Below are 18,065 nucleotides of genomic sequence, written 5' to 3'. Positions count from 1 at the left end.
GCCGATGTTGCCAGAGGATTGCCGAGCGGACGGGAAGCTGTGCTGCTCCGGCAGAACCCGAGAGGGCTTTCCCTCCTCAAAGTTAAAATACTTGAAAAACACGATAAACTGACACTGGGAAGGAAGGACAAAATGCGTTATTATAGTATTATTATTAATATTATTATTAGCATAAGTAGTTTCCTCATTATCTGAATTTGTATAAAATAAGATACATGGCCCATGTTACATACTGTGGTACAGTAGGTGGCGGTATGCACCTGTAAAGTCACGGTTGCAAACGTGGCAACCCGCCATTAAACTAAAAGAAGAAGAAGAAGAAGAAGAAGAAGAAGAAGAAGAAGAAGAAGAAGAAGAAGGGCAAAATGCGGTAGTTTCCCTGTGAAAACGGGAGGGCTGATTGGTAATTGGTATGACTTGTGCACCCGTCCCTGTTGTTTGCCAGCATCTACCGCCAGAGGGCGCAAAGTCAAAACGTGTGGGGTTTTCTTCCCCAAACAAAAACTGTTCTATAGCTATCCTCGTTTCCATTTCCTCGTTGTTTTCCCCCACAATTCATCAAAGTAAAATTTAATCGTCGACTGACCTGACAACCTTAAAATTACTAACTAATCGACGACGGTTCACTCGTTGCTATGTCCTACTTAGCAGGCTAGCCTCGTTACCGGCTTGCTAGCTAGCAACTGTTATGGTGCTATACGTCAGCACGTCAAACTGACTCACCGAAAAAGACAAACTCGTCAAACAACATTATTTTTTTGATGAGGGTGACGCCTGAACGTTCACCAAAATGAGGAGACTGAACAAAAAGAAAGCTTTAACGCTGGTTAAAGAGCTGGACGCCTTTCCCAAAGTACCCGAGAGCTACGTGGAGTCATCAGCCAGCGGGGGTACAGGTAAGACGACCACAATCAGCAGTCTGTACCCCAATAACTTATTTTTTGAAACCCTTTCCCCTCCTTTAGTGTCTCTGATTGCGTTTAGCGCCATGGCTGTTTTAGCCTTCTTGGAGTTTTTCGTGTACAGAGACACATGGATGAAATATGAGTACGAAGTAGACAAAGATTTCAGCAGGTGAGAGCTCACAGACAGCCATGTTCAAAGACAGCCATGTTGTTATTTCTTATGAAATGTATTTTGCTCTTTCCGGTGCAGCAAACTGAGGATAAACATCGACATCACAGTAGCCATGAGGTGTCAGTGTAAGTAATTTGATTTTAAGTAGTATTCGATGCAAACATGGACACTTCATTAGCTACATGAGAGCAGGATATTATAAACATCTCTCAGTATGATATAGTGCACTTCTGCAACTACAATAATAAATATATTGTTTAATTAATACCTCAAAATGAGCAAACGTATTTTGGTAAAGGAGAGTTTATGATACAGGACAGTACATGTATTAGAGTGTGCAAGTGTAGCTAATGTTGTGTGTACTATATGTTGAATTTTTGTGTTTTTGATGATGCAGATATAGGTGCCGATGTTCTGGACCTGGCTGAGACAATGGTTGCTTCTGATGGCCTTAAATATGAACAGGTGAGTGGTTGAATGTTCAAATGGGGCTTCAAAAATGTTTGAAAATTCTTTAATTTAATGTTGTCTTTAAAAAAGGCTATGTTTTTCCTGTTAAATATATTTCAATTGATCGTATAAACCAATGTACATACTATATACACTGCTCAAAAAAATTAGAGGAACACTTTGAAAACACATCAGATCTAAACTGGGGGAAAAATGATCTTAAATATCTTTCCTGATAATAAGTGGGTGATGTATTAGTAACAAAATGATGCCACATAATTTGATAGAAATGAAAATGATCGCCCTATAGAGGGGGAAATCAAAGACACCCCAAAAATGAAAGTGAAAAAATGATGCAGCAGACTGGTCCATTTTGCTAAAATGTCATTGTAGCAACTCAAAATGATTCTCAATAGTTTGTGTGGCCCCCACGTGCTTGTACGCATGCTTGACAACGTCGGGGCATGTTCCTAATGAGACTACGGATGGTGTCCTGGGGGATCTCCTCCCAGATCTGGACCAGGGCATCACTGCGGTACCTGGACGCATGGAGGAGATTCCAGCAGACAGGTAGTTACTCCAGGAGAGCTGGACAGGGCCGTAGAAGGTCCTTCAACCCTTAGCAGGATCGGTATCTGCTCCTTTGTGCAAGGAGGAACAGGATGAGCACTGCCAGAGCCCTACAAAATGACCTCCAGCAGGCCACTGGTGTGAATGTTTCTGACCAAACAATCAGAAACAGGCTCCATGAGGGTGGCCTGAGGGCTCGACGTCCTGTAGTGGGCCCTGTGCTCACTGCCCAGCACCGTAGAGCTCGATTGGCATTTGCCATAGACCACCAGAATTGGCAACTACACCACTGGTGCCCTGTGCTCTTCACTGATGAGAGCAAGTTCAACCTGAGCACATGCGACAGACGTGAAAGGGTCTGGAGATGCCGTGGAGAACGTTATGCTGCCTGCAACATCATTCAGCATGACCGGTTTGGTGGTGGGTCAGTGATGGTCTGGGGAGGCATATCCCCGGAAGGACGCACAGACCTCTACAGGTTAGATAATGGCACCCTGACTGCTATTAGGTATCAGGATGAAATCCTTAGACCCATTGTCAGAACCTACGCTGGTGCAGTGGGACCTGGGTTCCTCCTGGTCCACGACAATGCCCGACCTCATGTGCATAGTGTATGCAGGTAGTTCCTGGAGGATGAAGGAATTGATACCATTGACTGGCCCCCACGTTCACCTGACCTAAACCCAATATAACACCTCTGGGACATTATGTTTAGGTCCATCCGGTGCCTCCAGGTTGCTCCTCAGACTGTCCAGGAGCTCATTGATGCCCTGGTCCAGATCTGGGAGGAGATCCCCCAGGACACCATCCGTAGTCTCATTAGGAGCATGCCCCGACGTTGTCAGGCATGCGTACAAGCACGTGGGGGCCACACAAACTACTGAGAATCATTTTGAGTTGCTACAATGACATTTTGGCAAAATGGACCAGTGTGCTGCATCATTTTTTCACTTTCATTTTTGGGGTGTCTTTGATTTCCCCCCTCTATTGGGGTGATCATTTTCATTTCTATCAAATTATGTGGCATCATTTTGTTACTAATACATCACCCACTTATTATCAGGAAAGATAATCAAGATCATTTTTTCCCCAGTTTAGATCTGATGTGTTTTCAAAGTGTTCCTCTAATTTTTTTGAGCAGTATATTTCCTCTCCCTCTACTTTAATGAAGATGAATTGTGTCAAAAGCACTCTCTCGTTCAATAGCATGAGCACATGTGTTCAAACTTTAGATTTGTCGATGGTATTTAGCATAGCTATAAATTGAGTAGCATTTAAGAATGAAAAACGAAAAAAAAAATACAAATGCCAGTCATTGAATGTTCTTTCACACATTTCATTCTTGAATGAATGTTTTTCTTCCCTACATTTTTAGGTTAATTTTGACCTGTCGCCACAGCAAAGACTATGGCACATGTAAGTTGACATGATGACATCTTTCAGCATCAAACAAGTAGCATAAAACATGAAATAAAATGTTTTGCAGGTGATACGGTGCATTTTTAACCATATATTTACTGTTAATATTATATGCCGATAAAACAGACTTCATGTTCACAGACTTTTATTGGATATTGAGTGTAATAAGTCATTGTTTCTAATGTTGACTTTTCTTCAGAACGTCTGCAATTCATTTGGGCATACCAACATTTTGGGATAATGTAGAACAAACTGCTAAGTGAAACATAGAAGCCTTGTGAATCACTAACATAAGACGAGAAGTAGGAAAGTTAGTGAAACACAAACTTTGAGTTACTGCCTGACGAGACACCTGTCTGTTTGTTTTTGAAACTTTTTTAGGACACTTCTTCACGTACAGGAACGTTTAAGAGCGGAGCACTCCCTGCAGGATTTGATCTTCAAGACTGCGGTAAAAGGAGCTCCATCTGCTCAGATTAGCAGGTGCTAATTTCCCCAACGAAATAGAGCTTTATTGTATGTGAAATGAGTTGTTATTGCATCAGAATGGACTATACTCTGTGGCTGCAACCAACAGAGGTGATGTTGGTTCAGTCTCAACTTGTTTGCCAAGGAAATAACTCCCAAAGCAGCACGATAAAGATTGTTGGACATGGTTTTATACATGCTCAATTAAATCACGGCTCTGTGTTAAAATATTTATTAGAAATGAAGTAAAACAGCAGCACCTGCTGGATGTGGTAGGGCACTTAAAAACAGTTACAGATGAACCAGTGTTGTTTTTTTATAGTGTGGATGGCAGCTCATCTTTGTCGGCCTGTAGGATTCATGGACATCTGTATGTCAACAAGGTCGCCGGAAACTTTCACATCACAGTTGGCAAGTATGTATACACACCCACACACACACACACACACACACACACACACACACACATATACATACAAACAAATACAAATACATATACAGTAAAGGTGTTAGTATTTTTCAACATTCTAAATAAGTCTCAGAGGTCCCACAGTAGTGGATTGGAAGTGTATTGTCCAAAATAAAGCCTTTATGATGGATTTTAAACATTTTTAAAAGTGCTTTTAGTAAGCCCTTCAGAGAACAAACCGCTTTGTGTATCTCTAACTTTAAAGCTAATGAGCTGACTTTGTCCATGCCTGTCTCTGACAATGTCTGTCTCCAAGGAGCACTATTATTAACTTTATCAACTGTTTACATATGCACTAACTCTGCACGTAATATAACATAATAGATGCCATATATCACATACAAAAATGTAACATTAAGCAGGGGGGCAGGAGGACACAACATTGGCAATACTAGCATAGCTATGTGAACTAGCGCGCTAACAGTACACTCAGGTTTTAAGAGCAACATCATGCTAGGTTAGCCTATTGGATGAAGGAAAAACAAAATGACCAAACTTACATCTGTAGCTGACTGACGGATAGTGGTCTTTGTTTTAAGATGTATAGCGAAGCCTTCCCTGAAGATTTTTCTGATGTTTTGTTGTTAAAAACATACTCTAGGGACACAAATTACTCTTATAACATCATTAAAACATTAAAATTTTGCATAGTAGGCTGCCCTTTAATAATATGCTAGCTTTGGTACTATCACTGTACACAAGTACTATCACATTATTTTTCTCTGCACAGGTCAATACCACATCCCCGAGGCCATGCCCACCTAGCAGCTCTCGTCAGCCATGACAGTCAGCTTGCCTACTTCCTTCTTTGCCAATCATTTATTTAGTTTGTTGTCAAAATCACTCTGGCTCGACTTTTTAGTGTCTTCATTGTAGGTTTTAACTTCTCTCACCGCATCGACCACTTGTCTTTTGGAGAAGACGTCCCAGGCATCATCAGCCCTCTCGACGGCACAGAAAAAGTCACAACAGACTGTAGGACATTTCTGTTGGCATGCACCGTCTTTTTGTGGTCTCCGAGGTAACACTGTTTTGTTTCTTTCAGCTAACCACATGTTTCAGTACTTCATTACCATCGTTCCCACCAAACTGAACACCTACAAGGTCTCGGCCGACATGCACCAGTACTCAGTCACAGAGAGGGTAGCTCTTTATTTGTAAAAACATCATTGCTCACAACAGCGTGAAAGTGTTTTTTAATGGGGAGGATGTGTTTGTCCCCTGCAGGAACGAGCCATAAACCACGCTGCCGGCAGCCATGGCATCTCAGGGATCTTCATGAAATACGACATCAGCTCTCTGATGGTGAAAGTCAGCGAGCAGCACATGCCACTATGGAAATTTCTTGTCAGGCTTTGTGGTATCGTTGGAGGCATCTTCTCCACTACAGGTACACTATATAGACACACACACACACACACACTTAGAACATTTTAACTACAGGCATTGTTCAACCTTAACATGTGATATTTACCTAAGATACACCTACACCTACCTGTACACTCCTGAACAAAATTTTAAGGCCAGGTGAAAAATTGAGACAGTCGAGACAAAAATTTCAGTAAGCAATTTATTTCCAGGATTCTCTTGAAACAGACGGCTGTTTTATCTTAAAGTTTTGATCAGCTGATGAACAGCCTATTTCAGTTTAATGGGTGTTTGAAATACAGGGTTTCCGCTACATGTATACATGTAATGGATCATTAAAAGCTGCCACACATTGAAAACAATGTTAAGTAAAACAGTGTATGAATGGACAGATATGCTATATCAGGGGTGCCCATTATGGTGATCGCAAAGGTAGTGTTGGTCGCGTGTTTCCTACATCATAACCGTCACTTTGTAGATGTCATATGACATCAGTCAGCTGATGTTAAGCCCCCTCCTTATTTGCTCCTGTGCCACGGCAGCGGCGGCATAAAAAATGTGGAGAACAGATGTCGGCAGCTACACACGGATAATGCAACTTTGATCTTTATTATTCCGATTACGGATAAACTAACTCAGCGGTAAGATGCCTATATCTACAACAAAAGGTATCCGTTCACTTGCAGCAGCTACTTATGTAGGGAAAAAAGTCAATTGTTTCATGGCTGCGCTTCGCGTCATGAAGTCTACTATAGAAATGTGTGTTTTGTCCAACTTTGTTTGTTAAACTACTATTTCATGATGAATTGGAAAATGAGTGCATCCATAGAAAAAAACATAAATGAATATATACCATATCCCTTCAAAAGCGTCTACTGTATCTCTAAATGCTGATTATTTAATTTTTTTTAAATTACATTTTTAAAGCAAAAAAAATCACAAAAATAAGACTTTTCTGTTTTTTTTTTTTTTTTTAACAAAACTTACTTTAGTTTCTTTATCCTGTAATTGTTATGTAACACTACCATCCCTTTATGTGTCACAAAGTAAAATTGTAATTTAAGTGCAGGATGTAGTGTGTACCACCAGCTGTTCTCTAAGAAATGCAAGTATGAAGTATTGTCTTTGTTGCAGGCATGCTGCACGGCATGGTGGGCTTCTTGGTGGACGTGGTCTGCTGCCGTTTCCAAATGGGAATCTACAAACCTCTCAAGGTGCTTCTCCCACTTATGAATTTAGCAGGGATATAACGATACATGTATTCATAATATGATTTTCCACTACGGTTTAACGGCGTACCAAGTTCCCATATGGTACACATTAAGTAAGGGACAGGAAGCGTACCTGCCTCGTCATATAGCCACACCTCTACTCCGTAAACAAGTGCAGTGCAGTCCAGTCATTGTTCACTAGACATGGGAACAAGTTGGAACTATTAATGCTGCACTTCATCTTATATGGAACTTTCATTTCCTTTCATTCATCCATCTTCTATGCGGCCTAATCCTCTCTAGGGTCGTGAGGGTATGCTGGAGCCTATCCTAGCTGACTTTGGGCAAAAGGTGGGGGACACCCTGGACTGGTTGCCAGTCAATTGCAGGGCACATATAGGCAAAGCCAAAGCTCTCAATTTACCGGTCAATCCACGCTCCTACCATGGTCATGTGCTTTGGGTAGTGACCAAAAGGGCAAAATCGAGGGTACAATCGTCCAAAATGAGTTTTCTCCGTAGGGTGGCTGGGGTCTCCCTTAGAGATAAGGTGAGAAGCACTGTCATCCGGGAGAGATTCTGATGGAACTGCTACTCCACCGCATTGAGATGAGCCAGACGAGGTGACTCGGGCATCTGGTAAGGATGCCCTGGTAAGGTATTTAGGACACGTCCAACCGGTAGGAGGCCTCAGGGAAGACCAAGGACAAGTTGGGTCTGCCGGGAGGAGCTGGACAAAGTAGCCGGGGAGAGGGAAGTCTGGGCTTCCCTGCTTAGGCTGCTGCCGCCGTGACCCAACCTCGAAGAAGGTGGATGAATGGATGGCATGTTTTGGGAGGAAGCTGGAGTACCCGGAGAAAACGCACAGGGAGAACATGCGAACTCTGCAGAGATTCTCCAACGGAGATTCAAACCGAGATCTTCTGACTGTGTGGCCAACATGCTAACCACTCGGCCATTTCATTTTAATTTTATGTTTTAGAATTGTATTTATTGGAGAATTAGCTGCTAGCAGTTTGCAGCTTTCGAGTTTCATTTTAAAAATCATTAAAGCTAAGCAGTCTTGTACTTGCAGTCTTGTCTTGTACTGCACCAAAAATAAACCAAACGGTGACCTTAAAACCGAGGCACGTATCGAACCGTGATTGTGGCGTACGGTTACACCTCTAGAATTGATGAATACTTCTAACACCTGTTATCTTATGTTTTTTTTGTTACATGATCATCTTAGGAGGAGGATCCTGTGAATATGCAGCAAGCCAACCATCAAGCTTCGCCTCCCGCAGATTCAAACAACGTTGTGAGTCAGCTGACATCACAGTCATCCTGATTTGTAAATGAATGTGCCCTTGAAAAAAACAACACGAAAAACAAATGCGCAAGCAAAGCAAACTGAGTGTTTGAAGGTGGATTACAGGCTAATACCACACACACTCACACACACACACAAAAGGTGCCTACGTGTAAATGTTTATTAAATCAAACCTTCATTCTTTGTTCTATATATCATCATGACAAGTAAACAATCTCTCGTCCACCATGTCAAGACTTTATTTGACAGTATTTCAGAATATCTTTCGGTAAACAAGTTTTTTTTTTTTTTTGGTTTGTTTTTTTTTAACATTTTTTTCATAGCAAAATGTAATATATCAGTACTGTCGCATTTCATAAAAATAGTTGTTAACGTCTTTGAAACTACAGTATCAATGATACAGTAAACCATATTTGTAGGAATACAGCTGTACAAGGTGAAGCAACACCAACACACGAATGCAGGTTGGGATGGACGGGTGCCATTGCTCTTCACAGGTTTTTCTTTTTTCTTTACGGTTTATAAAATGACTCACAATAGGCAGGGAGGCAGGGCAGAGGTGTGAGTGTGGAGATTGAGGACATTTTCTCTCACTTTTGACCTTTTGGCCATACCTTTTAAAAAAGAGCTCAATAACTTCTTAATACACATCACAAACCAGCTTTGTCTAATTGAGACACGTATGGGTGAACATCAGTCTAGTCAACACAACTGTGCAAAAGTCTTGGGCCATCAAGTTTTTAAATGTAACCTCCGCTTGACACTACATTTTGACTCATTCCATAGTTGGATAGCATGCACTGAAATTGTTAACTAATAATAAGGCTGACACTTAAAATTAAGCAGAAAGTTACTTAAATTGAAAATAATGTTTACTCTTTTACGAGGCCGTGGAAAAAGTTCATCCAAACAACAACGCTGGTGTTGGCCAAAGACTTTTTACATACTATTAGCATCTCAGACAAACATGCTGCATTCAGGCACATCCAAAATCTCAACAAACAAAACACCTTATTGACTGCAATTTAATTTGTGTTTGTGTATGTGGGGGGGGAAAAAAAATAGACAAGATGCTGAGAAGTTGTGATCTGAAGTGACAAAAAGCACAACCTCTAAGGTGGAACACAAACCTCAAGTTTGAAGCAATGAAAAGTTGAGTTTTATCTCGTAAACACTGTAGTAAAAATTTAAGCCAAAAAAAAGCTCAACTTTGTTGACGCTGGAGTATTACTGCTTAGAAAGAGTTTGTTTTTAAGCATTTGTTTGGATTTCAAAATGTTCCAATTGGAAATAATGGAAATGATCTGTTCCACGGTCAACCCGTCACCATTATAACTCTTAACTGTAGAGACAATGTTTTCAGTAACGTTTGAACATTCTTAACTCACTTAGGATATAATGCAAAGGTGATTGGAGCCATGCATCTCAATTTTAAACTTCCTACAAGTGAAAAATTAGTTAAGCACAGTTAATAGTAAAGCAGAAAAAAAAACAGTAGTGTTGATTTGAACAAATGATGTTGACCCTGGAGAATGACTGCTTTGAAAAGTTTGTTTTTAAGCTTTTGTGTATGTCAACATTTTTCAATAGGAAATAATGGAAATGATCCGTTCCTGGGTCAAACTGGCCCCATCATAACACCGCTATTAACTATAGATGTGACGTAACTTTTTAACATTCTTAACTCACTCAGGAAGTAATGAAAAGGTGAGTTGTCCCACGCATCCTTTTTACTTAACGGGCCTAGAAATGTAAAAAGAAGTTAAGCATTGTTAAGTAATTTTTAAAAAAGCATTTTCAACCTTGTTGAGTCCCCTTTTGGAATAACCGTCACAAAAAAGCTTGGTTTTTAAGCTTTTCTATGAAGAAATTGATTTATTTTTATACTTGTGCAATGAAGAATTAAGATTGAGGAGCAAATCAGGGTGCCAATTGCAATGTGGATGTCAAAAGTCCAACATGTTGCCATGTTACATTTATTAAGTACGTAACATTCCACCTTGGAGGTTAAACTGTCAAATAAAAAAAGCACCTAGAAATGTCAATGAGTTGATCATGACTATTATAATTATTATTAGAATGAAGAGTAATGCTATAACACTGACATGAAGACGCTGTACACTAGCTTTAGTGACGTCATACTGCACTGTAGAGGCGTTGCTGATATGTGTCGCTGTCGAAAACTCCCTAATTAGTTTTGAGTAAGGCACTCCGCCCTCCCCTGTCCATCATCTTCCTCACACTTACTGATGCCCCTCTCCCACAGTGATGTGGTACACATAGCACAGTTAAAAAGGCATAGAAATGGGGAATATAGACTTGGACGATGCTTTTTTTTTTTGTTGGAGCTTTAAATGAATACAAGACAGGTTTATTATAATAATAATAGTGCACAATGACTGCATGGTTATGATCGAGTTGTGTACATAACTCAGAGGTGTGCGTTCTTACCGACTTCAGTTTCATAAAAAAAAAGAGAAGGAAGTGGTCCTCTTGTTTTGCATTTCATGCACAAAACCACCTGTATGGGTCGCCCACTTGGTGACGTGTCTTTGATATGTAGCGGAGGCCCAGGTAGGAGAATTGGATCCTACGTAATGGTGTTTCCCCCCGTCGTCTTCTTGTTTGAATAAAACACCACATGTACATATTGTTGACATCTTTACAGTATATACTCGGAGACATGTCCACCAAAAGTCTTGTCTCTGTCAGAGTCCACACTCTATGTTACAACAGCTGTGAGAGTTTTGCTCTTTAAGGTGGTGGGTGTAATAATCATCTCATAAATGAATGAACTATGAAGAGTGGATGGGGAGGATATAGGTGAGCTTTGTCCACAGGATCCTTTCTACCTGCTGACAGTGGAGGTCCAAGACCTCAGGGTGCCAGGCAGCTTATCTGGCCCAGGCATGTTCCAAGTACCTGCACTCCTTGCAGGTGGTGTTTCTCCGCTTTTAGAGGGGCAGCAGAGCCCAACGTGGCCACTGGGGCGCTCCTCCTCTCTGGGGTAAACTCCTCTGGACAGCAGCCTCTCCTGGAGGCTCACATGTGCATCTCCACCAGCCAGAGAGGCTCCGTTGGAAGTGACGCTCACATAAGGGTCCCAAGGCCAGAGAGTACCCACCGCCTGGGTGTTCATGCCCTTTCTGTCACAGCAGGGGGAGCAAGTGTTCCTCTGTCGCTCTCTTTTTTCAGCAGGCCTCCCCAAGACAGCTTTAGTAGGCAAAGCCCGAGGCTGCCTGTCTACCTCCGCAGACCCCCTGACTGTGCACTTCTTCTGGGTGGACCTGCCACCTGCGGCCCCTCGAGCCGAGGAGCTGTGGTCTGTCACTTGCAGAGCTTTGTCTGCCGTCATGCACACCGTGGCCTCTAGAGGGAGCTGATGAGGGGAATCCAGGGATGCGGCTGGATGGGATGAAGGCAATGGACTCTGGTGGACTTCCAGGGTCACTTCCTGCAGGGTAGAGTGGATTGTAGAAAGGGCATCCCAGGGGCTGACACAGTCTGTTGGAGACCAGAGACAAGCGTGAAGGGAGGAAAGAAAAATAATCCACTGCATTTGCATGCAAATATGGACTAAAGTATTGGGACACCTGGACATTGAAACTACAGGGTATAACCTCAGAACATAAACACCTTAAAAGTTGTACAATCTGGGAAGCAAACTAAAATGTTAGGGCAATGTGTGCGTATATTGTAGTCACACACAAGTCATGCATGACACCCTCTCCACTCCTTTTCCTATCTTGTATATACTGGAATGTCAATGCAAGGCTGTGTCATACCTTCACTATTTTTACCTCACCAAATGGATAATATAAATTATAAAGTCAATTAAAACATAAGCAATATGTTTACACGAGTCAAATAGACTCGATACAACAGGAGTGCACTTAAAGATCTGCTGCAAAAGCGCCAGTCAAAGATGGTGGATATGACAGTGCTCTGCTGTGTTTAAGAACTGACTGCAGAAATAGTCATCTGCCTGTCAAACATTCTCTATGACTGGAGCGCTCAACTGTTTCCTATGTCGTGCTTACCGTAGATTACATTCCTATTTGTGTGACAGATAGTGGGTATGAGTACAAACAAACATGTAGAGGCTCATTTGAAAACAGCAACACACACAGAATTGTCTGTGCATGACTCCATGATCATGCAAACGGTATGACTCAGCATGGCGAGAAGAAAGAAGACATGCAGCTTGGCACAAACCGTGTCTTTAGAGTGGCCCATTAGGAAGAAATAGGGGGAGCTTAGTGTGTCACCTTTCATGCACATGGACAGGTTGGAAGGTACCATTCCTGAGAGAAGGCAAGTAAAAGCCGACAGTAGATGCCAGTCATTCCACTCAAAAAATACTTGCAATTATAGACAGTAGAAGACACGGAGACAAATATTAATAATAGAAACGTGTGCTTGTTAATCTATGGAGGAAAGACACGCGTTAATTTGTTATGTGAACGTGAGAAAGAGTGAACCAACACCCACCATATTCAGGCACCTGTCCCGTGCCTCTTTTTAGCAGCAGTCTGACCCGTCTGCCCCCGGCCTTGATGAGCTCAATGGCCCGGGCGTGAGTCATGTCCCGGGTGCTGTCCCCATTAATCTCTATGATCTGATCCCCCACCTGAAGGAAACACACAGACTTTACAGTGTTTCCATACCCTAAAAAAACTGTACACACGGCAATTAACATCTCTATTCAATTAACAACCGAGTCAAAAAATAGTGCTGTGTCAAAAAACATTAGCAACATCTTTCAGTCTGTAAAATTGCAGAATCAGCATTTGTGACATGTGTTTTCTCACAGGCAATTCATACTGTCAAACGTTTGCAGGATTTCTTGAAACGCTAGCTTTTCAACTGTTTTACGGAGCAGCATTTCTTTTGTGATGACTTACTGAGAACGCACACAATTTTCTTCTGTTCTGTTTGTATTTACTTTGCCGACCAAACGTCTCAGTGACTTTTGACTGTCGGGACAAAGGTTCTGCATCTTGATGTGTCGTTTTTTTCCTAGATGGGAAAACTGAGTCGCGTGGATATGTTTGAGTTGGGCAAGTCTCTGTGTTACTGTGTGGGGACACTACACTATGCTTCCATACAGAAATGTATGGCTTGACATGATGCGCATGTATTCATTACGCTAAAAATAACAGCCAATCCATTTATTGCCTGCTTCCAATTAATGTCCTGTCCTTGCGGTTAAGCAAAATAAACGCCGCGGCTATAATTTGCGGTACCCATCATCTTGTGCATGCGTGCTCACCCTCATCCTCCCATTACGTATGGCGGGGCCGTCCTCTGCAAGGCGTAACACAAACAGGTCCATCTTGTACTCTCTGCCTCCACGAATGCTGAAACCGAAACCTTTGGAACTTTTCTCCAGCTCCACTGTGAAGTAATCAAAGTCCTGCAGAGCAGCAACAACGCCATCATCATCGTAAACACACAGCAGGTAAAGATAGTGATCCAGAAAAGGTAGCCATGGTTGTGTACCTGTGGTCTAAAGTCTGCGGTGATGCTCAGGGGGAACTGTGCGGCCGCAGGGTGCTGTCTGAAGTCCAGCAGGCCAGGTGGGTGCCGGTAGTCCAGCGTCGGGGGCTGACGATAGTCGGTCACCGGTGGGTGACGGTAGTCTACTGGGGGTTGCCTGTAATCAGTGAACGGAGGATGGCGGAAGTCAGGTTTGACATCCTGTCTGGCTTTAACCTCTGACCTGTGAGGAGGGGGGGAAAGCAACACAATCTGAGAGAGTCTTGTTTGGGCAAAAGGGATGACGTGAGTACAGTGCTCGCTGGGTACAAGGAGATGTTACACACCACAGCTTAGCTGACTATTGAAATTGCTCCTCCACGGTTACATTTGGGATGCACACGTGCATGTGCACAAAGTGTGTGTGTGTGTGTGTGTGAGTTGGGAGGGATACTCTGATACACACATGCATGCACCCAGCCTTGGATATTTACATTCATGAATATACAATTTAAAAAAAGATAAAAAATGAATTCGAATTAAAATAATAGGATAATATTTTTAAAATAATTACATATAATCTATTCCATCATCTACTATTATATTTGACTCTTCCCCCAGCGCGCACAAACGTGGATGAAAACAACTACTTGAGAAAAGCATTGGTCTTTATTTTGTATGTAGTCTGACTAGCTTGGCCTACATTGGATTGGTTTTAGTGTCTTATCAACACAAATGTAAAGAATATGAAAGTGTTCTTTCATTCTTTTTTTGTATGCAGCCTAGAGGGTCAGTCTCTTAAAAAAAATCTTGCTTTTTAAACTTTCATCAAGTAAAATGGGCAGAAAGCCACAGCTGGGGTAGAGTGCTACTCTCAAATGTATTCTTCTCCATCACACACATGCACACACACACACACACACACACACACACACACACACACACACGCCTGTCAGTGATTGCAGGATTGGTGCATTATACAAGAGATACCTTGGAGGTGCATTATTCACTGTCAGTGACTGTAAAAGCTTACTGGTGTTACTCTGGAAAGTAAGTTGGCTTTCCTGCCTCGACTTCACTGCGAGAAAGGAGATGTTGGCACACTCTCCTCTATTGATTTTCTTTGGCATCTGTCACATTTTAAAGCCCTCCCGTGTCTTCCATCCATCACTAGGACATGTGCCCTTCTAGTCTGCGCCTTAATATTGTTGATTGTGCGGAGGCAATGTTTTGATTGCCATTAGTTAGTATGATTACACAAAAAAACGACATAATCTAGTCCATAAATGTCCTTTGTTGCACATGTGCTAAGTGAAAAACCCTTTACATTTTGGCGTAAATCTGGATAACGGTGCAGAGCAATGGTGAAGGCATGCAACACAATGAAGGCACCTGTTGTAACTCCGTAATTATTATTATCACTTTTTTTTCTTTTTGATATTTTGCACCCCAAGATATGCCACTATTTGCCGTGACAGTCCACTTGCTTAGGGTCCAAATGGGGGCAGTGATCCACCTCATCTGGCAGATGGAGCTGGGGTGAAAAAAACATTAAATGTACATTAAATATGTACATTACTGCCACCTACAGGTGTGCAGTGAAACAGTATCATTCGTCAAGTGTGAATTTTCAGTCACCATGGAGATGTTTTGGATCTTTTGACCTTGGCAGAGCCTGTGCTCTATGTGGGCCTCTTTCCCGTACCAATTAAGCGAGTTAGATGTCAGTCAGGGGAACTAAACTTGTGGCCTGACAGTTCAACTGACACTTTTGGGAAAAAATAAGCCACAAAAGTCAAACAAAGAATGTAGGGGATGAACTCCACACACAATTCTTTTTTCATGACGCCACCAAAGGCATCGAGGAAATGTGTGATGAGAACCATAGAACCAGAAATAGAACTTACCACGACATAGGAAGGAGTCTGGCTGGTCACTACCATATTTGACCAAGTAGATGGTCACCAAAACATACTACACATTTTTGAATTCCAACAGTACCTACAAAAGGCCAGTAGTGATAGTATCACTCGATGAACACCTTCCTTTTCCCTCTTTCTAAGGTGTCTTACATGGTAAACATCATTTTATACTTGTAGGACAGTTAAGCGTGTTAAATAGTTGAAGCATTGCCTGTTCAGTACAACTGGTCCACATACCTGCCGTCGTGGAGATAGAGCTGAGGCGGAGGTCCAGCGGGATGCGTGACGGGGCTCTGCTGGGTTCCAGCCGGCGTCGGGTGCGATGCCGCCGATGCAGGAGGACAAATGAGGATTTGGCTTGTCTGAACTGGTGTCTGAGCGGGCTGGGTCGATGCCTGCTGGCCCGTCTGAAGCGTCATTTGACACGGCTGAGAGGCCACCTGGCCAGGCTGCGAGGCTACTCCCGGACCGGTCAGGGCTACGGGGCTGGGCTGGGCACCATGTTTCTGTGTCATGGGGCTCTGCTTCTCTGAGCCAGGCCCAGACTGGGACCCTGTGGGGGCGGGGTCACATGACTGATGACACACTAAGTTGATGAGTTGAACGTTACTGTCACACAAAAAGAGCACTTGCCTTCCTCTGGGATGATGTGCAGTGTGACTGTGAGGCCAGCGTCTTTGATGAGCTTGACGATGTCAGCGTGAGGCATGCTGATGATGGATTGTCCGTTCACGGCCAGGATGCGGTCGCCCACTTTCAACTTGCCACATCTGTCTGCCGGGCTGCCCTCGATGATACGGCCTATTTTATGGGGCACAGCTGGAAACAGGAAGGAACAAGAATGAAAAAACGCCAGTCCAACGTCTTCTATGTTGACGATACTCAGTACTAAGCGATTAAGTGTCCAAATATATACACAATTATGCACTCACTGATGACAGCGGCGTTCTCGGGCCTGTTGAGAGAGCTGATGATGACGAAGCCAAAGCCCTCATTCTCTTTGCGGTGAATGACCACATCGCTGGTCTGCAGGGCTGAGCCTTCCTGGTGAGAGCCGGCCAACGCCACGGACACCACAGGTGGGCCCGAAGGCGTGTCGCTTCGAGGCGAGCTGTGCTGAGTGGACACCAAGCTGGGACTGCGGCCGTTCACGGGGCACGCCTCACCTGGAGGTTAAAAAAACGTCATTCAGGATATGTTACAGGGACAGCATCATCATCATCATTAACAATCTTTGTGTTCCTCACCGAGCATCTGGACCCTCCTTCTCACAGTCAAGCTGACTTGGCCGTTGCGAGCAGCAGCGTGCATCAGGTCAATGACATACTTGTGCGGTTTCCCGGCAACCACGTTTTTATCCACGGAGATGAGCTCGTCGCCCGGCCGGAGTCGCCCGTCACGCTCGGCGGGGGTGTTCTCGATGATGGCACCGATGACAATCTGCTTAAAGACAACAAGAAAAGGTGGCTATTAGCAGCAGAGATTAGCATTAGCATTGACCACACATGCTGACACTGCTAGAGCACAATAGCAAGGCTTTTACTCAGTATGGGAGGCACTGAGCAGCTCTACGTGTGTGTGTGTGTGTGTGTGTGAGACAAACAAGAGAGAATGACAATATTCATGACAATATTATTGTAATCATATCATTTTAATAACTGCTCTTCATTTCACAAGAAAAAATGAAAATAATGAGAGTAATATGCTATTCGAATCAAAAAACCCATAAATAAAGGAGACAGAACATCTTTCCTTTATGAGAAAAAACTTTGTATTTATTTTGAATTTATTAAATTGTAATATTACAATAATTTCTTGGGAGAATATTATTATAGTAAGACTGTAATATTATAAGCTGCTGTTGATTATATCCACTTTATTTATTAATAGCACTAGTATGACTGATATTGTGGTATTGAGTTTTTTGGCATATATTGTGTGTATTGTTTATTATAGTATTATTTGTGATTTTTATGTGATCACACATTTTCACATGTGGACGCATGAATTTCCCCTGTTGGGGATGAATAAAGAATCTATCTAATATGTCATGTTATGAGACAATGTGGTCATTTTCAGAGAAAACTCTTCTTTTTACAAGAATTTTTTTTTTTTTTTTACAATTTTACGAGATTAAAGTTGTGATATTAGTAGAAGGAAAATCTCAATTTTATGAGAAAAAAATCGTACTTTTTAGAAAAAAAAAAAAAACATTTTCCGAAAATAAAGTCATGATATTATCAAAAAAATCCATCCATCCATTTTCTAGGCCACTTCTCATTTAACTTTAACCTTAGGAGAATTGTTTTTTTACGAGGGATA

At 42.4% G+C, this 18,065-nt stretch overlaps 2 protein-coding genes across 8 annotated transcripts in view; one reads left to right on the top strand and one right to left on the bottom strand.

The window, feature by feature from the left end:
• Positions 1–127: 127 nt before the first annotated feature.
• On the top strand, positions 128–17,885 carry ergic2 (ERGIC and golgi 2). The gene is made up of 13 exons (XM_054776804.1): positions 128–896; positions 966–1,074; positions 1,156–1,202; positions 1,475–1,542; positions 3,473–3,513; positions 3,898–3,999; positions 4,307–4,399; positions 5,184–5,239; positions 5,330–5,428; positions 5,499–5,596; positions 5,681–5,843; positions 6,956–7,035; positions 8,263–17,885. The coding sequence occupies exons 1-13, from the start codon at positions 791–793 to the stop codon at positions 8,359–8,361; spliced, it is 1,161 nt and encodes a 386-aa protein (XP_054632779.1). The 5' UTR covers positions 128–790; the 3' UTR covers positions 8,362–17,885.
• The window catches only part of LOC129181511 (membrane-associated guanylate kinase, WW and PDZ domain-containing protein 2-like), a 133,875-nt gene continuing 124,084 nt past the window's right edge, over positions 8,275–18,065 (bottom strand). For 2 of the 7 annotated variants that reach the window (XM_054776798.1, XM_054776799.1), the window contains exons 15-22: positions 16,991–17,183; positions 16,676–16,909; positions 16,377–16,562; positions 15,981–16,296; positions 13,846–14,065; positions 13,616–13,759; positions 12,835–12,973; positions 8,276–11,847 (exon numbers count right to left, since the gene is read on the bottom strand). In XM_054776798.1, coding sequence (XP_054632773.1) covers positions 11,192–11,847; positions 12,835–12,973; positions 13,616–13,759; positions 13,846–14,065; positions 15,981–16,296; positions 16,377–16,562; positions 16,676–16,909; positions 16,991–17,183 — 2,088 coding nt within the window. In that variant the 3' untranslated portion in view covers positions 8,276–11,191. Of the gene's footprint in view, positions 12,648–12,834; positions 12,974–13,615; positions 13,760–13,845; positions 14,066–15,980; positions 16,297–16,376; positions 16,563–16,675; positions 16,910–16,990; positions 17,184–18,065 lie in introns of all 7 variants that reach the window. The other 5 variants (XM_054776800.1, XM_054776803.1, XM_054776802.1 and 2 more) reach the window with 4 other exon arrangements.

The sequence above is a fragment of the Dunckerocampus dactyliophorus genome, chromosome 5 (assembly GCF_027744805.1).
Source record: "Dunckerocampus dactyliophorus isolate RoL2022-P2 chromosome 5, RoL_Ddac_1.1, whole genome shotgun sequence".
NCBI classification, from domain to species: Eukaryota; Metazoa; Chordata; class Actinopteri; order Syngnathiformes; family Syngnathidae; genus Dunckerocampus; species Dunckerocampus dactyliophorus.
This window is presented reverse-complemented; position numbering and strand designations above follow the sequence as displayed.